This window comes from Limulus polyphemus, unplaced genomic scaffold, assembly GCF_000517525.1.
Source record: "Limulus polyphemus unplaced genomic scaffold, Limulus_polyphemus-2.1.2 Scaffold964, whole genome shotgun sequence".
Taxonomy (NCBI): domain Eukaryota; kingdom Metazoa; phylum Arthropoda; class Merostomata; order Xiphosura; family Limulidae; genus Limulus; species Limulus polyphemus.
In genome coordinates, this window is record NW_013666574.1 from 127643 (window position 1) to 147292 (window position 19650).

Sequence of the window (19650 nt, forward strand, 5' to 3'; positions counted from 1 at the left end):
CCACATTTCCAATTCTAGGGGGGTCTGGGGACATTCCCCCCAGAATTTTTTAAACAATTTAACGTTATGATATTGAATCTTGTGCCATTTTAACTACACATACTGTATACAATTCAATGTAATGTATTAAAAGAAGCAAGTTTTAATACATAAGTTGTAGCTATATGTGTCATGAAAAAGTTGTGACTGGCCTTATCACTTCCTACAACCCTGTCTTATGTATTTAAAAATGACCTATAATTCTCTATATTGATAGGATCTGGACTCTTAATTTTTATTTGTTCATATAGAAGCTAACTTTCAAGTTTTATATAACTTTTTATAGTTAACTACAATCTAACAACTTCCTACTCACCATTTTAATTGTTCATGCTGTCTGAAGTTTGTTGTTTTTTTTACTTTCTGGTTAAAATTTTTTCAGAATAATAATATCTGTCTAAAATTCTGTAACTTAGTTTCAACGTAATTGGAAAAAAATCACAAGCTAACATTCAATAAAACTTACTGTAAAAATGTATTTTCCTGTTCTATCAAAGAGAACACAGTATACGGAAGACAAATGACCCAGCATGCGACGATACAGCTGTTGTTTCGCATACATTTTGGATGAAGCGAGATGAATACATTTCATTGGACCACTAGCTTCTCTTGCATAAAGTCCATATACTGCAAAAAGATTTAAATTAATTATCTTTCTTAACTTATAATTACAGTGATCAATGTTTGTTTAATAACATGTGTAAGTTGGTAAAAAACTCAATATATATATATTGTAAAATAATTCAAGTACTTACATCATATTCAATAAACTATAAGAAGTTAAAATAAACAAATAATTGAGAATAGATGTAGCTATGTACTCTGCTAATTGTTATAGTTTATTGACTATGAAGTAAGTACTTCTTTGTTGATTAAATTTAATGTACTTCGACTAATTTAAGTCCTAACCTATAAATTTAAAAAACAACACAAATTTCATAAAATTTAATGAAATACCATTAACAAAATGAAATATTATTTCTCAAAACCTAATGGAATACCTTTCTTACAACGAACATAAGACCCCCAGACAATTAGTTATGTTCTAGTGACTATTGAAGTTCCAAGGACTATGTTTTAAATCCTGTATAATATATTTGTTTTCTTTGTAAAGATATAGTTAGTATAACTTTTAACAAATTAGTAAAATACAAGTTACATATACAAAATACATTCATCACACAAGATAAGGCATTTTCTGAAACCTCTTTCATAACTCTTTGTTTGTTTCTTAAACAGTGAAAAAGTAATATCATACAAGATTATAGTGATACAAGTCTTATAATATTTTCCATCAATGCTTGTTGGTTTGTTTGTTTTAAGTTAAGCACAAAGCTACACAATGGGCTATCTGTGCTCTGCCCACCACGGTTATCGAAACCCTGATTCTAGCATTGTAAGTCCACAGGCATACCGCTGTGCTACTGGGGGCTTCATCAATGCTATTATTATTACTATTCAGTCCACAGTATGCTATACGTTTAGTTACTTCAACTTTTTGAGTTTTGTTTGACACTACATTTTATTCATTGAACATCATGTAAACTCTAAATTTTAAAAGATACTTCTAAACTATGGTTCATTTAATGTTAATTAAAAGAAAGCATAAAATGGATCTTTAACCCTTTCCATATGGGGATAATCAATGTGAATGACCTAGTAACCACAAAGTAACCATCGGAATTTCCATATTATAACTTTTAATAGATTTTGTGTATCTTCGCAAAATTTGGCAAGTTTTCGGTAAACATTACAAGTCCTTTGAACTCAAAAATTAGATAGATTTTTAATTAAATATTTTTATGAAGGATCTGTCTGTGAATACACGGAATCAGAGTGTTGAATACTTCATCTGCAAAGTTATTTTCATGTTCAAATTAAAAATTCTTTTCTTCATCTGAAAATTTTCAAATTTTATTTGAATAACTTCTAAAACCATCTAAATAAATATAAATTTTTTCAGTAAAACTTTAAAATTTATCTGTTATTTTCTCAACCAAAAGTCTCTAAAGACTCAGTCAGTTTAGCTGACCTTCTAACCACCATAAAAAATACAAAATAAATCTAAATTACCTGTTTTTCCTTTCTAGAATGATTGAAAATTATAACATGAAACTACAGTTGTTTACCCCAACTAACTTAAAGCTCATAACATTCTACATCTGTTTATACTTAATTTTATTGTTTTATTGCCCTTTGATCCACGTCTAACTAATAACCCTGCACACAAGTTGTAAATTGCTCGGCCAATGCGTAGCTCACATTACCATATTGAATGACATAATGCACAAGCTGCTCGTAAGCATTCCTTCACGAAGAATTTATATTTTATTTTTTAATTATCTTACCTTCTCTTACATAATGAGTTTCTAATTTTTTACATTTTAGTTACTTTTATAATAATAAATAAAGAATATACATTAAAAACAAAAAAATATAGTACTTACCTTTGATTTCTTGTTTTTTCTGTTGCTGATGAAATTTAAGCCTACTTTTTTTTATATTACTGGTACTACTACACTAAATATTTTTTTAAACCTAGGTAATGCACCAAAGAACACAGAATAATAACATGTACCAAGCAAACAATGTTCTATAACTATTATAATTTATTTGTCTTCCTAACTATGACACAACAGTTTCTCAATCTGAACACAGCAAGAGAAACTTTAAAATTGAAGATGAAATAGACAAAAATCTATACTGAAAACAGCTTTGGCTTTCTACTGTTTATAAATAATGTAGTATAAAATGCCGAGGTAACTATTGGCAATTTGTGAAAGGGAGAATGTGACAAGTGGGGGTGGTAAGTGGGTCTGATTTTATAATTTTTGGTTCCGTAAACAAACAAGATTGAAGACTATAAAAAATTAGACTCTACCTTAGTAGTAATGAATAACTTACATTAAATTTCATACTTTACAGAGGGGTATTAAATTAATTAGGCAAGAGAGAAGACCTAGAGAATAAATGTCATGATTCTGAGGAGTTTTATAAATATTTCCTTATAAAATTAAGAACTTAAAACTTGTATAATATCAAAACTCGATTTATTAACTATGTTTTGATGTAAAATTTATTCGTATACACTGATAATAAAGTAGATTAATTAAATTTTGAATGTAAATCTCTAGAAATTCATGACTTGCACACTTTGACCTACCCATAATGAGAAGGTTAATGATGGTCAGTCTCTTAAGTTTCATTTTTGGATACGAATATTTCAGTAGAGACATCAAGTGAAAAATCTGTCACTTTACACCTATACCTTGGAGATATTCAAAAGCAACTAGTGCCATCTGGGTTTATAAAAACAAATTTCACCATCTTATAATTTTAACAATACCTATTCTACCTTTATAATAATATCCATTGAATTGAATCATGTACTGGTGAAGTACAGGTTATTCCATGTAGGGATGGGAGTTTCATTCAAAAGCTTGTTGTATGCTGTCCACAAATTTTTGGCAGTGGCACCAGGTATTAGCTACCAGTTCTTGTGAAGAGGTGAGTAGTGTTTCCAAAATTGTAAAATTCTGGAAGCCATTAGATCATTGTATTTATATTCTAACAGTTTATGAAAAACTCAAAATCTTAAGAATATATCTTCAAAATGTCCGTGAAAACAATACTTTGGAGACCTGTAAAAAAGACCAGTAAGGTAATAGTGAGCTACCTACAAAGAACAAAAAACGAGAGCAATTTCTTAGCTTACTTTAGAAAATTTCCATACCTATATTAGGAGGGTACAATGATCGTGTATATGAAGGAGGTAAAAACGGGCATCCGTGACGGCGGGCAGTCATCTCTGAAACTCTCCATGTTGCTGTCAAAGCATCTTAAAAACAAATATAGTAGGAAAAAGATTTCAATATGTAAAATAATTAACTACATGCATATAACAGTAACAAAACAATCCTAACAACGTCTCAGTTAATAAAGATAGAGATTTATTTTCGCCATAGTTCCAGTTGTTATGTCATAAATAAAAGTTCTTAGCTCAGAGTAAAAGTAAGATTGAAAAGAACAAAAAAGCAGTGTCAATTGATAATCTCAAAAACGCAAATCAAGTATCTATAAAATTTATGTGTAAGCTTATTAAAACGTTTAATACAAAAATTAAATGAGATATATTTTGTACTAAATGTTAAAAAATAAGTTACGCATATCAAAAGATTTTCAATATTATGTTCACCTCTTAGGCCTATACTTTAACTTATTTGTTCTTTTGGCAAGTCAGTGCTTTTAAAGAATAATTTCATTAAGTTTTCTTTATTAGCTATGAATGAGTGAAATGTTGAAGGAATATTTATAAGCTTAATAGTTCATTAGTCAAAAAATATGTCACCTTCTAATAACAACAAAGAAAAAGCCTGAAAGCTCTGTTATAAAAATTATTTAAATCCATTTTCCATGTTTAACAAGTCAATAAATATTTATAGCTTTTCTTTTTTAAATACAATGTGGTGCAAAAATTTTCAATGGGTCAAAGTTCATATTAGAAGTAACACCAATGACAATTTTGAAATACCAATAAATGTTGGTGAAATGAACAGATTTGAAAATTATGTACTTAAATAAATGAAAAAAAAAAAAAGACTCCAAAAACACTGGTTCATGTTACTAAAGTTAAATTATTTACTAGTTTTGGTTTGTTGTGAATTTCCTACAAAGCTACACGAGGGCTATCTATTTAGCAGTGACAGACAAAAGGGAAGGCAGCTAGTCATCACCACCCACCATCAACTCTTGGGCTACTCTTTTATCAACAAATAGTGGGATTGACCGTCACGTTATAGTGTCCCCACAGCTGGTGGGATGGGGATTCGAACCAATAACCCTCAAATTGAGAGTCAAACACTCTAACCACCTGGCCATGCCAATATATGTTATATTGAGAAGAGATTAATAGTTTTACCTATTAAGAAACATAGTCTATATTCTGTTACGTAAAAGTTAAAGCCACTTTATCCCTTAGAATCACTATTCTCGCAATTAAATCTCATTGTATAAAATGGAATACTTTTACTTCCCCATACAGTGTTATTTCCTGCTTCTCCCACTTGTTCCATAAGTGAGGTTGTTATTTACTATTGGAAAATCTTAAGTTAATGTATGGAAAGGTTACCAATCGCATTGTTGGAAATGTATTCTCTTAAATGTACATTTTACATTCCTCTTTTGTAATTTTTCACAAAATATTTCATGTATAAAACAAAAAGAGGTAGCTTACTCTGTTTTGTCCTTAACAAAGACTGTCTGCCAGCCCCTAAAAGGGTTTGAACACCTGGAACACTGGACGGTACCTCTTTGTCTAACACTGGTCCAAGTCGAGAACATATTTTCAGGAGATGGTCATGTGATATATGAGGATAACTTTGTTCCTAGACAAATGTTTTTGTGTTATAACAATATTAATACATAAACAAAGGTACAACATCTTTCAAAAATAGTTCTACTAATGACTAATGAGAAAAACTTTTGACAATGTGTTTTCCTTTGTTTGAAAATATTAGAAATTTATGTATTTTAAGACATATTTTTCAAAAACTGAGGTTTTTCCAAAATTTTAATTTGAAAAACATTAAATTTGATTCATTGTTTTCAGATAGATCAATTACATTAAGAAAATCACTTTTTTATGAACTGGAGAAAGCCTAATTAATTGGATTGTAGGATGGTAATGGGAGAAAACAAAACATCATTATTAATGTTTTGTAGTCAAAATGAACTCATGTTACTAGTAGAGTGCTTGAAGGTTCAGTACTTGGGATTTTGCCTTTTCATATATAGAGTAGTGATATCAATAGGGGTAAAATTAGTTGATGACTTTCAACTCTTGGGCAATTCTAGCTTTATTGTACATTTTGAGATATTACAGAATGACTCGGATTAATTGGCAAGTTGGACAAACAATCTTTCATTATCATAAGTGTAAGGTAATTAATGCATTTGGATTATCATAATTTTGATAAGACATTTAATACAGATAGGAACCTACTCAATAATATGACTGAAGAAAAAAATCTTTGCCTGACAGTGGATAAGTCATTCAAATCATTGAGGCAGTGCACTGTTGCTAATAGTATAGCTAATAGAATTTAAAGACACATTTATAAACATGTTATTTTTAAGTTAAAAGATGAAGTTATCTCTATACAAATACCTAGTTAAACCTCATTTTAAATAATGTACAGTTTTGGCCTCATTATTTATGAAAGTATATTGACTTAATGGAAATGGTTTAAAAGAAGTGTCACGTCTCCATTCGTCAGTTAATTTTCCGTAAATTCATTCCGACGAAACTTTAGCGACACAAGTCCTTTCTTAAATAAAACTGGTTTATTCTTTCTGAATATAACTTTGCGATACACTTAATTTCAACAGTCGCGCTATAATTCTCAACGAACGTCTCACGTGCTCGACTTCAACAATACTCAGTTCAATTACACACTCTCTGACTGCAGTTCAATTACTCATTGTCCCCTCACGTTGTGACCGTCGTATATACCAGACTACCCCCAATCTAGTAGTCTCCCGATAATTCACGAAGGAACAGGATATTTCTAGAAGGAGGTGGCGTGATACTAGTCACGTGACCTCGCTGACGCAACAGAAGGTTACTAAGTTTATTACTGGGATGAAAGAGTTATTTTACAGGGATAACTTAAGATCTCTTAACTTCTTTTTTCTTGTAAAAAAAAAGGTAAGATTTCATGTGCTGAAGTTTATAAGATTATCTAAGGGATCAATAGGATAAAGGCCTCCGATTTCTTTGTGCGATATTCTGAAGGTAATTGGGCAAGAGGACACAAGTTTTAAGATTTGGAAAGAACAAGCTAGGCTCTTGTTAAGCTAGTTTTATTTTTCTAACAGGGTTTGTTTGTTTGTTGTTTTGAATTTTGCACAAAGCTACACAAGAGCTATCTGCGCTAGCCATCCCTAATTTAGCAGTGTATGACTAGAGGGAAAGCAGCTAGTCATCAACACCCACTGCCAACTCTTGGGCTACTCTTTTACCAACGAATAGTGGGATTGACTGTCACATTATAATGCCCCCCAAGGCTGAAAGGGCAAGCATGTTTGGTGTGGCGGGGATTCGAACCCGCAGATTGCGAGTCGATCGCCCTAACCACCTGGCCATGCTGGGCCTCTAACAGGGTAACTGACTTATGGAATGTGTTTCCATCAGCAGTAATGGAGTTTGGCATTTTACAAACTTTAAGAGGAGAATCAATAATTTCTTGAACAGTTAAAAACATAGGTTTAAACTTAAATGGGTTTTCTTAACTGTGGATGTTCAAGGACAGCTCTGAAGGACTAAATCGGTGCTTTATAATTGTTTTTTATGGCGACACACTATGTTCGTACCAAAAATAATTTGGCACCACAGAGACAAGTACAAACTAGTATAAATTGGTGCATCAGAGCTCCCAACTTTATCTTCCGTTACACAAGGTTGTGTTGGCAAACTTTGTGTGTGTCACATGCCCCAAAAAAAATATAAAACATTAAATAATTTTTTGCGTGCCACAGTGGCAAGCAAATTTAAAAATATTTTATATTACTGAAAGACACCCACTTTTGAAAACACTGGATTAAATGGTTCCTTATTGGTCCATATATTATGTTACAATTTATCTACTTTTGCTAATTTTTCCTTTAATATTAACCTTAATAAAAAAATATGAATTTAACTAGAGAAATATAGCATTATGATAATATATTTAGGTTTTATTAGGTTTAACACTAGTAATTGTGATATTCTGTAAATTATTTAACACGTGTGAAGGCTATTCAAAACTTTTACCATCTAAATGTTATTATTACAGCTCAACTGAGAATAATAAATCATGGTTCAAAAGAAAATTCCAGGACCCATACTCAAAGTTCCATGGCTCTCAAATTCATCCACATTAGATTAAACATGCATAAATTATTTAGCCAATTGTTTCTTGTAACAAGTTTTTTTTATTGAAACTGAAATTGCTGGACTTTTCCAGTACCATGATCTGAAAATAACCATTTTTCCAGGATTTTTATTACTTAAGTTTTTTAAGAAGTAATTTTTCATGATTTTCCAGGATTTCAAGAACCTGTGCAAATCCTGCGAGATAATTCCTAGAAGTTAGAATAATGTAAAAATAAAAAACACTTGCCTATTTCTAAAAAGAATTTACCAATACATTAGTGAATGATGATAACCAGGATTATTTTGAAATAAATTATGTTTGATGGATCAATGAGGCACAATAATATCCTAGCAATTTATATTAGTTAACTGTTAATCTTGATAAACCAAAAAGTTTTAATTTAACAGACCAAAACATATTACTCTGCACCAGGGTTGGGGAAAGACCATTGCTCATCATAAACAGGATGATATTGCCCCCACTTTTAGTAGCATGAACTCGGACAAGCCATGTGCTTCTCAAACAATAAACAAGATGAGCAATAAAAAACAAATAATATTAAAAATTATCAAATACCTATGTGATACAGAACTGTAATTTGCCTTGTGGTATTACCAGCATAACTTGTCTGAAATCTTTGCCAAGGGAAGAGACACACCACATCAGTTAAAAAAAAAAAAAAAGAGTATTTAAGTTTGCAGATTATTATATAAAGAATTTTTAAATGGCTGAGCAATTAGTGGAATTTGATAATTAATTGTAGGGTTCATTAATCATTTACATTCAACTACTCAATTATCCTCACGAGACTTGAATAATTGGAATATTTAATATTAGTAATTGGAAACATTAATTTCAATTAGCTGATTATTTTCATGAGTCATAACACCAATTTATTAAGCTGAACCACCTTGAATTAATTAAAACTGATAATAAGAAATCATAATGGTAATATTTGGATTACTTAGATCAGTGGTTCCCAGACTTTTGGTAATCATGGACCAGTAAAATTCCAAAAATATATATTGGGGACAGACATTCCAAGTAAAATATCTGTTAGTTACACAAGTAAAATAATATGATACTTACAAAAAACAATTTATTTGAAAACAAAAAAGAAAAGGTAGACTTAGGTGACTTTTAGTCATCAAATATTGAAAGAAACGTATGTAAATGTCAATGCTTTCAACAGTCAAAACATGTTTCAGACTGGTATAAATTAAGTCAAGGACCAGCGTTTAGGAAACACTAACTTAGATAGTTGGATTGATCAAAAACCTTAATAATTAGATATGCTATCTTTGATTAATTGATTATTTTAAATGATACTAATTGATGCTCATTAGTAATTAACTATATTAATTAACCAAGTTAATTTTCCAGCTCTAGTTACAATACAGTATTGTCAATTTCATTCATCTGATGACATTTCTGGGCAATATAAATGCAAGAATGAACCAAATAAATCATGGTCTGAGCCACTATAAGATTGGTCCTACACTTTTGTAGTCCTTCCTTAAATAGATGTTTGTTTTTAATGAAAGAGACATACTTGACATTTTAACAGTAAATATGAAAATTATGAAGAAAACAGTTTTTTTTTATTATTACAAATATTTAATACAATAATACTAAAAAAACATATTCAAACTAAGATATAGAATTTGATTTCTTTCCTAGATGTAACCATTATTTGACTCTCTTTTAAAACTCAATGCAAGATACATTCATTACTAAGAACTGAATATTACTGCTCGTATCCTGAAGTATTAGAATTTGGTTTAGCAGATTATTTATATGTTGAGCCAGTAACTGATTTACCAATTTCTATTTAGCATGTGTGTAAGCTGTGAAAGTGCTTCGAATTAATTAAAAATACTAAGAAATAGAGTATTTTGAACCTGGTGGTCCTTTTAATATTTTTGATATATAAACACATACCTAATATTTTTGTATTCTAATCTTTTGACCCTTACAAATTCAATAAATCTTAACTTTTATTTTATTACAAGTTACAGCTTTTACAATAAGAAGGGTTTGTTTTTATTCATCAAATGTGGATGCTAACAGAAATAGCAACAGTATCAGATCTTGAGAAGAACAAGGTTTACAACAGCTGACAAGCTAACCCTAATCAATTACCAAAATGAAATTTTTTTTCAGTCAAGCAAATTGTCTCTTACAGTTTCTTTTATAGAAACTGAAATTTTAATTTTCTTTAGTTTTTTACCAATTGTTAATAGCAATGATAACTGAAATCTCTTACAACTTTAAGAAATATATTTTTAGGGAAAGATTCCAGTTTTGAGTGACATTTTGTTTACCATACTATGCTAGTATACTACTATTAATAAATGACACTTCTTTCCACATCATTTATTTACAACTTACATTTTATTACAAATAAAATACAATATAAATGTAATTATAATTAACCCAAAAGCTTTTAGGTCATCGGGGTTAAAAACATCAATTATTAGCATTATTTAAATTAAAAACACCAACAATTCATTTTATTACCTTTAAAAAGTTTATATATAAATTTTTATACTTCATCAAAAATTCTCTTACAAGTACCTTCAATTTAGTTACATTATTTTCATTTTTTATCATAAATGGTAAATATTAAATATTTTTGGTGCTAACTAACAAAAATTTTTACAGAATCTCTTCTTCAAATATCAGAATTTTATATTTTAATCCTCATATTGTATTAAGATAAACACTTTTTTATTTGTAAGTAATAACTTTTATTTTTTATAAACAATATAAAATATAACTGATTCCTTTTTATAATTATCAAATTAATTTTTTACAATATTATTATGTAAAGAAATAATTGGCTTTAGTGTAGTTGGACAAGTTCCTCCCCAAGTAAAAATTTGATACTGAAAAATAAAGAACTCTTAACACTTGGGCACTTAAAAATAATTTTTCAAATAATAGATTTTGATGGGCATAAATCTTACATGTTTTTGCCAGATCCTTAAAATTCTGTTTCAGCTTAAATTTCTATCATTTTGTAGGGCTAAATATTTTATAACATCCATGCTTTCAATTTCCAAGTATTTACTATTATTATTATCATTTATACACTCATTATTATGAATATACAGCTTAAAACATTTCCATTTGTAATCATTTTATTTTTTAATTAAAAAATACATATATTTTGTGTTAGTTATGTTAATAGAGAGTATTTTTAAAAAAACAATTTCCTACTGTTTATAAGTCATTTTTAATTTGAACTTTATATTCTTTTGTGTTAGAAGAGCTAAATGTTAATTCTCTATCATCAGCAAAGTAATTTAAGAATTAAAATTTATATAACATAATCATTTATGTACATTATTAAAAATGAGTCCAAGTACAGAACTCTGTGGAACACTATGTTCCATAATATTCAGATCATTAAAGTTTGTTTTTTTTATAATATGTGGTATTTTAGTTAAATAAGATTTAAATCTATTTACAATTAAAAGAAACACAATGTTAAAATCTTACACAATAATTAGTTATTAAAAACAGGGACTGAAGATGCTGTCACAGACACTGAAATATATGTAGAGTCATTTTAGGGCAAGTAAGTAAATGTTCTACACAAGTGTCGTTTCTAAATTATTTAAGACTTAAATCATTTTAATGCATTGCTCTTATACCGAGAATTTACATTAAATTTAATAATATTTAATATGATACTTTATCAAATGCCTTCTCTAGAACCTAAAAATATTATTTATATTAAAAGTTTTATATAGTTCAGCATCAAGTTGTTCTATAATTTTTTCTGCTATATCTATAAAACAGTTATTAAAATTATTTGCTAAATTAATAACCACTCAATTTTTATTTCTTCTGTCATCATATGCACAATCAGGTAATATTACTTCATTACCTTCTTTATCAATTAGCCTATTAACAAAATTCCATAGTTTTCCATATCCCTATCCCATTTCCAAAACTCATTTTAACCCTACGTGCATGAGTGGGAATCAAAGAGCACCAGCACCTTTTATACATGTTATTTTAGCCTGCATTTAACAACAGTTTGTGGTATAGAAAAAATCAGATATAATATACATGGATAGCGAAAAAACTGTAGATATGCATTTCAGAAGTTCTATGGGTTATGCAAATACAATATGCAGAGTATATGGTGGACAAAAGTGTATTTATTCTTAATATGAACATCATGCACCCCAACTTATCAGAGACAGACTGATGTCATCAATTCAAAGACATATCCTGATCACAAATACCTCAGTAATGCACCTGATTTTTTGGGTACAACAGACTTGTGCATTTTTCTTAAAGCTTGCCATATTTCATGTAAATACACTAAGTAAGTTCCAAATTGTAGTCGATATTCCTTCTCCAATAAGGGGGTCGATCCAAGGGACCGAGACCGTGCACAGGTTAATAGTATTCATTTCTTCCTATTCTTCAGTTTTCACTTATTTTATGTCTATAATGTTTAAAATTATCTTAATAATATTTATTAAGAGATAGTTTTATGCTTTTTATACATTACATCTCTAACTTTTATCAGTTGTATTATTTCATTAGTGATCTATGGATTCTTAAATTTGTTTATTAAGCTAATATTTCTATAAATATTTCATATGCATTATTAATATCTGTTAAAATAAATGGTTTTACTTAGTTTGTTTTAAAATTTGGTAATAATGTTTTTGATAAGTTATTTCTCTCTCTATATATATATATATTATAGTTTCCATCAATATATATTTTTAATGTTATACGTTAATGATTTATTATTTGTACTTTTATAACTGAAACATAAATTTTGTTCTCTAAGTTATCTTACAAATGCATGTCCTAAATATGAAACTGATTGGTTTACCTCTTAAGTTACTTCATTTATTATATATGATTTAAAACCAAACAGTCATTAAAGCCACATAATAATTTACATAATGCGTTTCATGTAACAAATCAATGTTTACATCACTAACATGGATTACGTGTTTATTTTTATTATCTGCTGATACAATTTCTAAGTCACTTAAGAATTGATAAATTGTAAACCTGTGTGATCTATAACTAGCCACTAAAATTTCTACTGTTGACACTTCAGTGTGGTCTCAACATAAGCCATTACTCCCTTAAATATATCATATTGTCTACAGTAATTTATTAAAGAATTTATAATGCTTACTCAGTTAATTAATCACATGATACTGTTAGTGTTACTGATAGAATTGATGTAATGACCTATTTATTCTTTGACTCTGAGCTACTGATTATAAGAAATTTCATAAAACAAAAATCTCTTTAAACACATATCCTAAAGTATGACGATATGTGTAATTATAATGGTTAAGTGATGGAGTCTGAATTAAATTCATCTTTTAGTATTTGCAAGTAATGGCAATTTTAATATTTATTTATTTAATGTTTTCTACTGATACGCGTTGTTATTTGAAAGTCCGTTAGATGGCAGGACTAACACGCATGCTCAAATGAACCAACCAATCAGTGAACTCATAGCGTCACAATTTCACATTCGTACCTCTACGCTAACAGTGAACTGAGTCATAAAGTAGGTTAAGCATAAACTAATTTTTAATTTTTTACTTTTAACTCAACTTTTTAATACAGAAGGCATCAAAAACGTTTTTTGTATAAAAAACTAAACAGGGATAATAAAAATTATCATACATCATGTTACAATGCATATAACAAAATAAGTAACATTACTTAACAGTTATATATTTAAAACAATTATGATATTGAAACCTAATTTAAGTCACTTACCAAATCTTCAAAACTTCTTTGATGATAGTTTCCAAGCCAATCTATACGACAAGGCATAAGCTAAGGAAAAAAATTTAAATTTTCGCTTTCAACACTGAATAACACAAAAACTACTATAACTACTACGTGAGTCTACGTCATATTATCTTAAGCACGTGATTACTGGCAATGTTTTGAATTCAAGAGAGACCACGTGGAAACCACGAGGAAAGAGTGTATAGAGAGAGAGAGAGAGCTGTGCCTATGACTGGTAAACGCTTACCTGGTATTCCTCGATCTCTTGCCGAAGAATCTGTAAAAGATAAAAAATCCAGTCAGTGTAGTTCGACTTTTATAAAGACAGCTAAGCACCTAAAGAAATTATTCTTACCTCTGCACTTTTTCTGCATGGTCCAGTGTTCAGAAATTTTGCGATCAGATAATACAGTTCTGAAAAGACACAAAATCAACGAATTAGAGAGCGTACCAATTGGTAACACTACGAGTGCATTTCGAGTCAACTGCACAGCCTCCACAATATCAAGGATTTTTGCCCACCTGCTTCAAGAGATGACGTTTTCTTTGTTTTCTTAGTTAACCCGGACATCTCTTTTCATATATCCTTACTTTATCTTATTTCTTTTTCATTCAAATAAGCCGATATTCATCGTACTTTGCCTAAACCTCACGGTCAGTCCTACTGCAAAATCTTCATGAATAGGCACTTAGCCAACGACATACATGGCGAACTGGCGGTCTCAGTACTTGCAATTGGACTGTAATAAAAACTAGTTCCCAGCGCCCTGATATCGTGTGAAGTTTGTACTGGATAAATATTAATAACTTGATGAATTGAAAAGCATTTATCATAAACTAAGTTGTAAAACAATGTTTCACCTGAGAATTGTATGAATAATAGTTATTTAATATACAAAGAATGGTGAGCGCATTAACACAAAAGTATAAGCTTGTTTAGATGTTCTGAGCATGCGTGAGTTGTATGCATATGTGGCCTAGCCTTAAAACAGACTAATCGTAGTTTCTTCTGTTGAGCAAGATCGTAGTGACATTATACCAAATGGTTATTCGACAACTTACCCCTGACGTAACTTGTGTAAAGGGTATTTAAAATTTTAACTTCACTTCAGATTTTAGAAGGGGTGTTAATGAAACAGGTAATTTTTGATCTTTCGTTTTTGAAGTAACAGAATTAAGATGTTCATATGATAGAACTTGGAGCATTTAAAAAATACAATTAATACATATGTTATTCACATTCATTAAATTAATTTTCTTAAACTTATAGTTTTGTAAATATAACATTATAAGACCTAAGTCAAGGGCCTAACTAACTAGTATAGTGTTACACTGATAACCTTAATCTAAATCTAATCATGTTTATTTCTTTAAATTTGAATTACTAAAAGTCAAGTTATGAAAAACAAATTTTCCTAAGTGTTTGATTCTCTAATACATGCAGCTAGGAATACCCAAAAGTTTAATATCATAAGCAAACTTATTATGCACCTATACTATAATATATACTACTAATATAGTATCAGTATCTTTAATGTAAGTAAGAAAAAGCTGAAACAATGACATATTCCACCAGTAACAAAGGTGCAGTTTGACTGGACTCCATTAATAATAGTTTCCCATCCATCCACCTACAATCAAATAAAATAATATTTGAACCAGGACAGGGGGAACTTTGACCCATCATGGCTGCCCCATTAATTTCATGAAACATTTATCTTCCTGCATACAGCAGTGATTTTTTTTTAAGTGTACATCAAGCCTTATATTGAAAATGTCATATCCTGTTATATCTACCATATCTGAAGGTAATCTATTTGAAAAATAAAATAGCATATTTGAAAATTACCTCAACCCTGATAAATCTTAACTCTGTGCCTTGTGGGCCTACCACTTTTATCTTTAAACACACACACACACAAAGTGATTCATCAATCTTGTCTATTCCTTTTACAATTTGGAACACTTCAATCAGATTTCTTTTAACTATTGATTTCACAAGAGAATAATTTTAAGGACCTGCCCTTGTATAACAGACCATTTATCTCAAGAATAATCCTAGTAGCCTTCCTTCGAACCCTTTCCAACAGTTTTGTGTCTTTCTTATGGTAAGGAAGCCAAGACTGAATGCAATACTTCAAATAAGGCCTAACTGGAGATCTGTACCAAGAAATAATAACTTCCTATCACTTGTGTTCAATAGTACTGTAAACATAACCCAAAATTCTGTTTACTTTCCTACTGGCAATGGTATGCTGCCTGGAAGGTTTAAGAGACCACAACACTAAAATCTTTTTTTTTCCATAACACTGTTGAGTTAATTCCCATCAAGGTGGTGATTATATTTTAAACTAGATGTACTTCTGCAGGGTTCCCAAAAGTGTTCTGTTTCAAGAGTAAATAAAGCCAAATTTAAGAATAACAAATATTTTATTTCTTGCTTCTCGAAGTTCATGTATCATGTTGTGTTTTAGCGTACAGAGTGTATAATTCTTCTCATGGTTCCTGGCATGCACAAGTTTTACTCACATCATGACAGTACAAATTGCAACGTTAAGCGTCCCTTATGTGATGCCATTTTAGTGTCTACTGACTGACTGACAGACAACACACTACTGTATAGTGGCATGAGTGGTTAAAATAGGTGACCCCTCCAATTCACAAGACGATTCAAATCTCTTTGTAAAACAACATCCTCCTCACAGCTAATTGGGCCCAAAACATTTATATTGGAAAACTTGACCAGTTTCTTGACCATTGCTCTATCAATATTGTAAACATATATAAAGGAGTAAGGGTCTTAACACAGAACCCTGAGGTAGCCCACTTTCAACTCCATCTAATTTCACTGAATTCCATTCGTTGAAACTGTTCAATCTCTGTTAAATATTTATGGTAGTTCTAAATTTATATATTAACTCAATAATACAAGATAACCGTAGATATAATTAAGATTAAAACATTAAACATTCTTATGAAACTTATAACCACAGGTTTACTGACATGAAGTGTAGAAGGAATAGAATGTAGCCTAAAAAAAAATCGTGCGAATACCAATCGCTACTTAAATGAACACAGCTTAACAATTTGTGAAATGTGAATATACTTGTAAGCAATAATATATTTTTACAGTCTAGTCCAGAGGTTCACAAGCTGTAGACCTTGAAATAACATTATGATACAAGTAATTTTATGTATTTTGTGAGTAACTCGTAGATAGGAAAAACTTTTCTTTGTTTCCAAGTGTAATAATTTCTGTTATATCTATGCTCATCAGTGACTGTTGTTTTTCATTATTTCATTAATTGTATAAACACAACGAAAGTATAAACAAATCATTACATTACTGTTCCAAATAAATGAGAAGTTACCAATTAAAATATGTTTACTCACCACTGTTCACAGTGTATATAACCTAGTATTCCAGGGGTCTCGCTTCAATGTAATTATTGAACTGTTTCTCAATAACCACATCAGTGTGACTGATACCACATCTCGTCGAGAAAAAGTGGTTGGAACTGCTTTTTTAGGAGAAATCACACAGGGCTCGTCTTCTATAGTTTATTTGTGTTCGTGGAGCTGAACATTCAAGACATCCTCATTATAACTTCTAATAGCTAGTGCTAATGGTTGTTTAACCTACTACAATTTCTCCTGACTTTAATTTCAAAAGTGTAAAAAAAATTAAAATACAGTTGTGATAGTTTTAAATGTTTAATTCCGTAAACACTAGCAAGTATGATGATTTGTCTTGGAATTGAATAAACATGGTAGGAAAAACCTACTTTGTACAGTTGTACAGGAAATTTTGTAGATTTGAACAAACTGTACTTAATTAAAAAAACACCTGTGTAGCACCTGATGTCTTTTACAGGCTATCGAGATAGAATTTTTTTTCTGTTGAAAAATGGAAACATTTGAATGGGTGTGTCTTTTACGGGTTATTGCTATGCACATTTCTTTTAATGAGAAATGGAAATACATGAATATTGTGTCTTTAACGGGCTATCAATACACAACTTTCTTCTGTGGTTTGTTTTTCTTTGAAAAAGAAATTTGATGTTATAACAAGATATCGTTTAGAAAATAATTTTGTAGATTTTACAATTCTTACCAAAAAACCTCGCTGTATAAGATTAATCTGGTCATTCTTAAAAAAATGAAAACATAAACGTGGTGGCTAAAGAACATTAGGCTGAAAATAAAAATAGGAGAGGATATATGATAGGTTTTATGGTAATTTTCTAAGCTTCTACCACCTTTTTGTCTCTGTTATTAACCATATAATACCATAAATATCAGTATCTTGTCAGATGTTCTGACTTTACTAGCTTTGTTGAACTAACTGGTGTGGTAGCATGTCTAGATAATCCTTGTGGTTGAGGCGACTCTGAAACTGATAACGTATGTTCGAGGTATTCCAAATATAATTTTATTTAAAAATTACTATGAATGGCATCGATAGTCACCCCAAGATAATAATAAAGCTTAGGAGATTTGTATTGTAGACCCCCAAATGTAGGGCTAATCTTGGACCCTGCTGGGCTGCTACCATTCTTCAGACTGCTAGCCTCTGGAGGCTGTGTCAAGTGCTTTACAAGTTTGTCGAGAGAACCTGCTATTAAAAAATCTGAATCTGAGCTTTAATATTCATTTCCTACTTTCAAACTTTATTCTATCACTCAAAATGACCATCCCTAGCTTTTAATTATTTTAAACACTTGAATCAAGTGCCGATAGTCAGTAGTGTCTGAAGCACTAAACAGTTGAGGTGGGAGTGTAAACCACAGATTTTTTCAAATGGATGCAAACATTTTACTAATCAGTGATAAAAAAGTATTAGAATAATAGCCTAGTCAAAAACTTCCAATAACAAACAATGAAAATTATAATAAAAATGTTGTACTTCTACAAATTTTTATGATGTAAAGCCAAATAGGTATCCATGTTCATGACTGGATCTTTGCTGAATTATGTTTGCCATTTGTTGTTGTTGTTCATAAACAGACTTCCTTAAATATGCAAGAATTAATCATGAAACATAGCATATACATTCGTGTAAGTAAACTAGATAACTATACGTCTCTCTTCATAGTTTTCACACATCTACTTAAAATATCTCTTGGGTTGATAATAGCAGTAACGTCCTGTTCATAATCCATAACTAATAAATAGTTCAAATCTATTGCCTGTCATAGTTCATTGGAGTCTTGCCTGTCATAGTTCATCAGAGTCTTGCCTGTCATAGTTCATCAGAGTCTTGCCTGTCATAGTTCATCAGAGTCTTGCCTGTCATAGTTCATCAGAGTCTTGCCTGTCATAGTTCATCAGAGTCTTACCTGTCATAGTTCATCAGAGTCTTGCCTGTCATAGTTTCATTGTACTTGAGACTCTTTCGCCTTCAGCTGAAGTGACTGGGAGGTTCACAAGAACGAACAGATCTAAGTTAATTCATTTAAGGCCTGCTGGAGAATCAATAAATAGAGAATAAACATTTAATAAGTTAGAAAAAGCTAGGCAGTATAGAATATAACAGGATAAATAACCGTGAATCTTTTTTTTTTTTTTGCTTAATTGTTTCACATTTTATTTGGTGAACCAAACACCAGATAATTAGGTCAATTTTGGAGCTTGTCTCATGGTTAATGTTTAATTTTTCAAAAACTGAACTAGTTTCTTATGAACAGTATTGTGGGCTAAATAACAAAATATTCAAAACTGTAAGTAACAAAAAAATTGCAAAGTTTGTTTTTACCAGTTTTGTGTTATCAATAAAAAAATTCCTTATTATTCAGTAAAAGTTAGAGCTTGCTTCTCGATTCTAGGTGCCCCCCCAACGTAGCACAGCGGTATGTCAAGCGGACTTACAATACTAGAAACCGGGTTTCGATACCCCGTAGTGGGC

General features: G+C 30.3%; 2 protein-coding genes across 2 annotated transcripts in view; one reads left to right on the forward strand and one right to left on the reverse strand.

The window, feature by feature from the left end:
• Positions 1-14564, reverse strand: part of LOC106461453 (bromodomain and WD repeat-containing protein 3-like) — a 56414-nt gene extending 41850 nt beyond the window's left edge. The window contains exons 1-7 of the mRNA XM_013921276.2: positions 14268-14564; positions 14101-14159; positions 13993-14022; positions 13731-13790; positions 5273-5423; positions 3773-3877; positions 506-666 (exon numbers count right to left, since the gene is read on the reverse strand). Coding sequence (XP_013776730.1) covers positions 506-666; positions 3773-3877; positions 5273-5423; positions 13731-13790; positions 13993-14022; positions 14101-14159; positions 14268-14316 — 615 coding nt within the window. The 5' untranslated portion in view covers positions 14317-14564. The remainder of the gene's footprint in view (positions 1-505; positions 667-3772; positions 3878-5272; positions 5424-13730; positions 13791-13992; positions 14023-14100; positions 14160-14267) is intronic.
• A 169-nt stretch (positions 14565-14733) lies between these two features.
• The window catches only part of LOC106461459 (dehydrodolichyl diphosphate synthase complex subunit DHDDS-like), a 17400-nt gene continuing 12483 nt past the window's right edge, over positions 14734-19650 (forward strand). The window contains exon 1 of the mRNA XM_013921282.2: positions 14734-14884. The gene's annotated coding sequence lies outside the window, so the exon portion shown is untranslated. The remainder of the gene's footprint in view (positions 14885-19650) is intronic.